The sequence below is a fragment of the Spinacia oleracea genome, chromosome 1 (assembly GCF_020520425.1).
Source record: "Spinacia oleracea cultivar Varoflay chromosome 1, BTI_SOV_V1, whole genome shotgun sequence".
In the NCBI taxonomy this organism is placed as follows: Eukaryota; Viridiplantae; Streptophyta; class Magnoliopsida; order Caryophyllales; family Amaranthaceae; genus Spinacia; species Spinacia oleracea.
Window position 1 is genome coordinate 49,200,510 of NC_079487.1, and position 9,248 is coordinate 49,209,757.

Sequence of the window (9,248 nt, forward strand, 5' to 3'; positions counted from 1 at the left end):
AAGGAAGAACACTGTTTGGAGGCACAGAGAGAATTAGGGTTCTCAAAGGATGCCTATGGTTTATGTATGATTAGTTGTGTAGGAAAACATAGCGTGTTAGGTTATTAGAATAACCTATTAAGTATGTGTGCCAACCGACTAAGCATTAGGCCTAGCCGGCCAGCATGTACACACACACACACATATGCGGACAAGCCTGCACGGTAGTGGGCCTTGGGCTGCGCCCAAACATGTTGCTCGAGCAGCGTTGTCGTTGTTGCTGTTGTGCTAGTCCAGTGTACACACACAACCATGTGGCCTTGGGCCTGCGCTGATGTGTTGTCGATGCCACGCACTCGCACCCATGGGCCTCAAGTGCCTCGTGCACTCGGCTCGTGGGCCACCTCTTTCGTATTGCGTCTAAATGCCTTTCGGCTATTTATTTATCGCATAGTACAATACGATCCAACGTCGTACGATATGATCATTCGTTTTACCTAGGTTAAAAATATACGCAATACGATACACGATTCCGATCCAACATCATATCGTATAATTATGTTTTCCGAACTAATTTTCCGAAAAGCCATTAAATGAATTTCTGATTCATTTAATATGGCGATCTATTTTATGTCAGTGGTGTGACCTTGTAGGTCCAGTCAAGAGTAAATTGTGAGCGTAATAAGGATTAGAACTCACTGATCGGAAACATTGGTCCAGCTAGCTATTCCGATCACTTGATCTTACAAAATTAGTTATTCGTAATCAATCCTAACCTTGGTATTAGACTAAAGAACCTTGGGTGAAGGACACATTTTCTTCATATTGTGTGGAAAACGCATTAGGTTTTGATTAATAAACCTAGGAACAAGTGTGCAAGCCAACCGACCAAAGGCTTGGTACGACCAGCTTGGCTCTTCTGGCTCTCGTATTTGCGTCTAAGGCCTCACATCCATTATTTATCGTATAGTACTTGACGGTCCAATGTCGTACTGCCCGGCCTACGATATACGCAATATGATATACGATTACGATCCAACGATTTATTATATATTAACGTTTTCCAAACTTAATTTCCGATTAGTCAATAAATGAATTTTCAATTCATTTAATTTGGTCATCCTTTATATGCCATTGGTGTAACCTTGTAGGTTCAGTCAAGAGTAAGCTATGAGCGTAATAAGGATCACTTGAACTTACTGAATTAATTATATCGTAATTAATCTGGACCTTGGTATTAGACCAATGCACTTTGGGTGAAGGACACATTTCCTTCAACTAATATTGGTGTCGTTTCACGCTCTGTCTGCTTCGTGCTTTCCCTTCTTCTCTTTTCTCCACCTTTTTCTTCTCCTTCTCCTCCTCTGCCCCCTGCGTTAAGCCTAAGCTCATTTCCCTCTCCTCTAAGCATCGTAGATGGCATTTTATATACGAATATTTTTGTTTTAGTTAAGAATAATTTCATTTTCTTTAAATTTTTTTTGTATTTAGTTAACAAATAAAATGATTAGTTGTATTTTTCTCCATTTAAGTCAATTATTGGTTTAGTTGTATTAAATTTATTTTAGTTAAGATTTATTTTTTTTAGTTATGAATAATTTTATTTTGTTCTTAAATTTGTTTTATTTAAGATTAATTACCTTTTAGTTAAGAAAAAATTCTTGTTATTTAAGCATAAAGTCATTTTAGTTAAAAAACTAGTATAGTTATGGTTTTCTGAATTTAGGTGAGATTTTATTGAAGTTTTAGTTAAGACTTTCTGAGCATTTATAATTTAATGCGTATTATTTAAGATTTTCTGTGTTATAGATATGATTTTCTGAGTTTTAGTTAAGATTTTTGAGTTTTAGTTAAAACTTTTTGAGCTTTAGCTATGATTTTTTGAGTCTGAGTTAAGATTTTATGAGTTGTAGTTATGATTTTATGAATTTTAGTTAAGGTTTCATGAGTTTTAGTTGTGATTTTTTTGGTTTAGGTAAGATTAAATTTGTTTGAGTTATGAATAATTTCGTTTTAGTTAAGATATTTTCTGAGTTTTAATTAAGAGTTTCTTAGTTTTAGTTAAGATTTTATGTCTGTTGGACAAGATTTTCAGAGTTTTAGTTATCTGTTTCCGAGTTCAGTCAATACTTTCAGAGTTTTAGTTATGATTTCAGAAGAATTAATTAATTGTGAATTATTTCCTAGGTTGTTAGGGATTTTGACAATTATTACCTAGATTGCTTATTTGTCAATTACTACTTAAATTTCTAATAATTTATTTGCTTCCTTAGTCCATATTATTTCAGAAAATTTGTTATGATATTTTTGAGTTTCAGTTCAGATTTTCTCAGCTTTATTTAATATATTTTAGTTTTAATTACGCGTTCATAAGTTTTAGTTATAATTTTATGAGTTTTGGTTAAGATGTTCTTAGTTTAAGTTATAATAATATAATAAATGGTGCATAAATATACAAATCTTAAACAAGTTTGAAGGGTGAAAATCTAAATTTGATTGAATCTTAAGGAGTTTTAATTATAATTTAATTTATTTAATAATAGTAAAATGCTGACATGGCATGTGAAAAAATCTTAAGACAAGACCCCCTTGCTCTAAGTTCATTTAAAATTTTATGACTTTTAGTAATGTTTTCAGAAAATTTAATTAAGATTTCTTAATTGTAGTTAAGACTGTCCTAGTTTTAGGCTATACGTGTTTATAAGTTTAGTTAACATTTTCTAAGTTTAAGTTATGACTTCGAAAACTTTAGTTATGATTTTTTGAGTATTGGTTAAGATTTTCGCAGTTTTAGTTAAGATTTTATGAGTTTTATTTTCGTGTTTTTAAGTTTATTTAAGATTGTATGAGTTTTAGTTACTCCGTAGTTGTTTCTAAGTTTAATTACTTCGTAAAATTTTATGAGTTTAGTTATGATTTTTCGAGTTTTAAGTAGTACTAAGTTTGTTAAAATCATAATTAGTTGACTCAAGAGTGTAACTATTTGTTTATCTACCATAACTATTTTTTTTGTTCAATTAGTTATGATTTTATTACTTTTAATTATGTTTTACACTACTTTTGCCAGTTTAAAAAAATCATTTTTTTTTTAATTTTTAATTTTTTTAAATGCTGACGTCAACTCACGCATGCCGATTTTCCTTAACTTTTCTGTCAGGCAGTCTAACACAAAAGTTGCCCTGTATTGAATTGCTTTCGAATTCCAAAATGGTCTAACATTAAAAAACAAAGGTAGTATAACCTACTTTTGCTAACTAGTTTTAAAGTTTGTCCATTGCAAAATAATCACTTTGTAGAGATGCAAAATTTTACAGAGTATCTAACTAGTCCAAATCCACCAATTGTTTGTTATTTCAGTGGTGATTTGAGCTGAACTTGGTAGGGAGAATCCGTGTTCGATTTTCCGCAACAACAATTGAAAGGGGATTGAAACCTAACCACTCAAAACTCGCCCCAAATCTGAATTAACCCTAAGGGTGAACAAGGTGGAAACACAAAAAAATAAAGGGAAATTCTCTATGGTAGCATTATACTTTTGCAAATTCTCAATGGTAACAAAACTTTTACCCATTTCTCTAAAATAGCATTAATAATATGTATTTTCTCTAATCTAACATTATTTCAGTAATTTCAATCTATCTAACTAATATAACACTGACTATGGTTAAATATCAATAAAATTACTAAATAACATTTTTTTACTATTTTCAAATATTCCCAACCAAAATACTCCCCCAAAATTCGGAGAACGTCCTTCACAAAACCATGGTCATCCGGCCTATCCCCTTCCAAGTTCCTAAATATTAATCTTCAGCAACTTTGAGGTTTAATTGTGCAACTAAATTATGCAATGGAAAAATTCGAAGCTTAAAGCCGATGAGATGGACTACATCTGAAGCTTGTACTATACCAATCGAAAATAGGTTTAATCAATTTTTGGTAAAAATCTGAAGCTCGTACGTAATTGATTATTTTATGCAACTAAATTATGTAACCAAAAAATAGATACGGAATATAATTCAATATAGAAATTTGTATTTGAAAAAGAATCCATGAAAGGGGTCAAGGGGATTTAGAAGAAGAAACCTGTGAATGGATGATGGGGGACTCAGAAGAGACTAGGCAAGTTGAACTAACGAGTCTAATTTTTTTTACCACATTTGTTTTCATTGAACGAAGAAGAAAACTCAGAAGAAGATAAAGTCCAATAAAGGAGATGGAGGGGATGAGAGGAACTGAGGAAAAGACGAAGAGCGTAAAGGGGAACATCGAATTGTTGGTTGTTTCCCAGAATTTTGGAGGTAATGAGTTAACCAAATTAGATTAATTTTCTGGAAATTATTAAAAAAATGTTAGATTAGAGAAAAAACATATTATTAATGCTATTTTAGAGAAAGAGGTAAAAATTTTGTTACCATTAAAAATTTGCAAAAATACAATGCTACCATAGAGAATTTCCCAAAAATAAAACTTAGTCGAAATTCGTCTTGATTTTTTAATTAGAGAAAAATATGAAAGGAAATATTTCGTTTTTATACATTTCGTCTCAAACATTTTTGAGAAGGAATTTATGTCTTCTTCATCACTCTCATACAAACAAACAAACAAATTTTAACTTTGAGAAACCCATGGCCTCCACAAAGTTTGAGAAAGCTTTCTCACCAGATTTTTTAAACGTAGAAACTAGAAGCACCTCATTCACCACACAGTTTCTTAACACTTCATGCCGTTCATTGTTTATAGGAATATTTTTTCGGTGGATTAAATTAATCATAAATAAATACTCCGTATCAAACTACCCCATTCTGCAACCTACCATTAAAAAACTTTCCTTAAGCCATGGCAATCGAGGTAAGTTTTCTTTATCATCAAATTAACATTCCTTTCCCTTTTATCAACATTTCTGATCCGAAATAAGCCTGGACCCCGATTCGCTGCCAGACTGAAGCCACTTGGTCACCGAGACCTGCGTTGTTGGTTTACTCTTAAAGTCTTTAAGTTTCAAACAAGTACTCCGGATTTATTCATACTAATAAAGTAATTTGATTAGATTAATTATTACTTCAACAGGCTTGGTATACGGATGAAAGCAATGAGGATCCAAGGCTTCCGCATCATCGAAACCCTAAAGAATTTGTCTCCCTTGACACTCTCTCTGGTTTATCAATTCTCTTTGTTTTTATTATTCAATTTTTCTTCTTTTCTGGGAATTGAGTGTTAATATTTATGATGGGGATGATTTTTGTTGTTGTTGTTCTTATTGAAGAGATTGGAGTTTTACACTGGAAATTGAATGCTAAAGACTATGAAAATGACCCCGAACTGGAGAAGATTAGGAATGAGAGGGGTTACAACTACATGGTAAGTTTTCAATTTTATTGAAACATGAATAATTTTCCTTTCCAGCATAAACTGGAGTAATGGGTTCAATCTTTTTTTTGTTGTTGCTTTTTTAATTAAGCATTGTGAAATTCCAACATATTTATGGGACAGTCAAAATGAAATTGAGTTGATTGATATGAGTAATATAAAGAAAAGTAATTCCAATTAAAATATACGTTTATTATTTGCTAAATCATGTGGTTGCAAGTGAGGAAAGTATGTGCAAATGATTTGGATGCTTGAGAGGGAAATTTTAAAGGTTTAGTTTAATGTTATGTATTGACTTAAGGAACTTACATTTGTAATGGTATATTTATGAGGATCAATCCGGAGTAGATACCTTTTGATCCTGAAATTCGTTTGAAATACAGTTTGCACTACTCTGTAGTTCATGGTTCTGGTCGGTTTTAAATGTAAATCTTTGACAAGCATTATGAATTTCGTATATGTTGCTGGATGTCCATCTCTGATGTTGATATCATCTGGTATCGTAGTCTGTTGTCCCTGGGTCTTAGCTAACGGGGTCTGAAATTGCCGCCTAAAAATATATCTTTATATTGATTGTTTGCTGGAATAGTAAGCTTAGTTATGGTTAATCAGGCATCTTGCCCAACAATGAGTTGATGCACTTTACTTTAATCTTGTAAGTTATCGGGTTTCTTTGATTTTTTATTGAAGGAAAGAAGACACCTTTTCAAGGTTTCATTTTTTCCAGAACAGATATCTTTTGCAGCTGAATTAACACCAAAACTGAAAACAACTGCAGAAGAAACACCATTATATTATAGAAAATTAATATAATGGGGAAAAGGAGAGACGGTCTCTCTCGTAGCAGATTAGCAGGGTGGAGTTCTAATCTTAAACCTCACCTAGTAATCTGCTGATTCGAGTTCTATGATTTAGTGGTTTTACTACCTTGCCCTCTGATTGGATGAGCTTGATGATACTCTGAAGTGTTAACCATCATATTCGAAATTCTATTCTCCTCAAAATGAGTCTCTCTGGTTTCGTTTCTTCTCAAAATTGCTTATGGTGCTATACTTGAGCCTTTATTTCTTTAGAAGTCTTGATAAACTAGGCTGCACAAATTGTAACACGGTAATACCAGTTGTGGAATGGTAGCATACCTCATGGGAACTCTGTAATTGCAAGCTATCTTCATGGGGAGCCTTTGTTTATTCTAAAGCACTTGGCTCGGAGTTGACATATGCTGGACAGGACAGAGTGGCAGACTTGACTACAGCAGCTGAGGAAAAAAACTAGCCTTGGCAGACTGACGTTGTTTCATAATTAGTCCGTAAGAAACTATATTCTCGAGGGTGAGAGACTATGTTACTCCGACACTCCATTTGACGGTGGGTGTCGGTGTCGACACGACCCGATCCGCGACACGACACTCGACACGTGCCTGGGGAGGTGTCGACACCAGTGTCGGAAAAGAGTCCAATTTGAAGTGTCGAAATCGGGAGTAGAAAGAAAAATTCGAAACCCTAGATCTAGAAATTGAAGGTGGGGAGAAGCGAGAGAAGAACAATTATGTTGGGGCTTTTGTTGTTGAAGAAAAAACGCCTAGATTGCACTCTTTGATTCTGATTTTCACCGATAATTGACTGTTTGAGAGTCTTCCATGGTTGTCTTCGTTTCCTTCCGGTCATTTTTCTGCCTTATGCTGAGTTATGCGTTGTTGGTGATGGTGAGTGACTGAGTGGTGGACTGGACTTTCCAAACTTATTCTTTTTTTTTACCCTTTTTCAAAATACCCTAGGCCTACCCGTATACTTCGTAATAAATAAAAGAAAGGAAAAGATGGGAAGTGGGGAACAAACCCACGTGCTCACTGATAACTTTACAAAAAGTTAGCATTTTCTTTTTTTTTCATTTGTTTCTTACTTTTTCAATTCTTTGTACTTTTAAACTCTTTAGGATAGATTTTATCCTGCTTTAGAATTTTAACTTAAACTTAATTAATATTTTTATTTTCATTTTTTTTTATATAATTATATTATTTAACACTATTTTTGTAGTTTTTATTAAAAGTGTCGATTTTTTTTCCGACACTTGCAAGCGAACCGTGTCTAAAAAAAAGGTCAAGACACTCCTTTGACCGTGTCGGAGTGTCTGCAAATATTTGGATCGGAGTGTCAGATACTCCGACACCTTGTCGGACACGACACCGACACCCGTGTCTGAGTAACATAGGTGAGAGACAATACCAGAGATTCAAAAAATTATGTGGAAATTTAATTTATTTTGGCTCTTATCCCTGATTGTGATTTTCTTTCGGAAATCCTCAATTTGGCATCTTACAAAATTTAAATGTGCTGACTAAAAAGGACTTGAGACGTCCTCATTCTTGTGTTTTCTCTATTAAGTTGCGGGATGTTTTGTCTTTCCGAGGTTAGGATGATGTTGAATACTGATATTGTTTAGAGATTCAAAATATTATATTGGAGTTCATTTTTTTCTGGCTCTTATCCTACAAAATATAAGCACGCACAGTTGGCAAAAGTTTAAGCTATGTCCTCGTTCTTGTGTTTTTCTCGGTAAAGTTGTGGGATGTTTTCTGTGTAGAGGTTAGGAGCTCATACGATGTACTTCTGATGTGCAGGATATTCTTGATTTGTGTCCTGAAAAGGTGGAGAATTATGAGCAGAAGCTGAAGGTCTTCTTCACAGAACACATACATGGAGATGAAGAAATACGCTACTGCTTAGAAGGAAGTGGCTACTTTGATGTGCGAGACAAGGCAGACCGCTGGATTCGGATCTGGCTCAAAGAGGGTGATATGATCATACTGCCAGCTGGAATTTACCACCGTTTCACCCTTGACACCTCTAATTATGTGAAGGCAAGTATAATACAGTAGTAGTATTATGTGAGACAGTTTAGTTTACCACTGTTGAGCTTTGCAATCCTCTTCTTAGATTTGAAGGTTTTTTACCTATATTTCTTTGTTACCACTGAAGGGTTATGAACATAATTGGTAACTGAAATAACGATACGTTCATAACCAACATGCAGCTGATGCGGCTTTTCATAGGAGAACCAGTGTGGACACCATTTAATCGGCCACAGGAGGATCATCCGGTTAGAAAGAAGTACGTAAAGAATTTGGCAGAGAAAATGAGAGTTCCTGTTTCAGCTCACTAGTCATTCGAGCCATACATTGTGGTTGCTGCTCTTGGCTGTCTTGGGTATCTTAATACGAAGTAATATATTTTGTGGCCTGTGAACCTTGATATGCTACGCTGCGGCTGCTTGTAATGCATAGCAGGAAATAGTAGGTGTAAAAATGTTAACAACTTTTATATAAGCCGGTCTAATACATAAAAGCGCAATGTTGTCACGCATGACGTCATCAACGCTTTTTTTTAAAAAAAACATATATTTATTTCTCTTTTTTCATTTTTATTTCTATGTCGTCAAACAAGATTTGATTCTCTCTCCCCCTCAAACTCTTTGCCCCTCTCTCTCCTCAAACATGCCGCTTTCCTCGGCGCCGTTTGAGTTCTCATTCATGGCTACCACGATGTTAAAGTGGCCTCTCCTTTACCTCCTCTCTCTCCTCAAAAATTCTCTGCTCAAATCAGGAAATCCTAAGATTTCTCCCATGGTGTCGAACAAGAAAGATTCAAAGGTTTTCGATTTTGCTGAACTTGTACCAAGATGACGACAACGACGATATGAAGGATTTCGGGAAAAAACAAAGAGGAGGACGGTGACGAGAGAGAATCAAGCCTCAACAGAGAGAAGATGAATTGCAGAAGAATGCGAGAGAGAGAGAGAGAGAGAGAGAGAGAGAGCACCATTTTAGATCCTTCGTCGCCATCGACAACTGCGGCAGCACTAGCATTTACAAGGCGAAGTACGGCGGGGTCAAAAGTGAT

At 34.6% G+C, this 9,248-nt stretch overlaps 1 protein-coding gene across 1 annotated transcript; it reads left to right on the forward strand.

Moving 5' to 3' along the window:
• The first annotated feature begins 4,563 nt into the window (after positions 1 to 4,563).
• LOC110803683 (acireductone dioxygenase 1) lies at positions 4,564 to 8,766 on the forward strand. The gene is made up of 5 exons (XM_022009217.2): positions 4,564 to 4,830; positions 5,050 to 5,137; positions 5,246 to 5,340; positions 7,970 to 8,209; positions 8,383 to 8,766. Exons 1-5 carry the CDS (start codon positions 4,819 to 4,821, stop codon positions 8,509 to 8,511), a joined length of 564 nt encoding a protein of 187 aa, XP_021864909.1. The 5' UTR covers positions 4,564 to 4,818; the 3' UTR covers positions 8,512 to 8,766.
• The last annotated feature ends 482 nt before the right edge of the window (positions 8,767 to 9,248 follow it).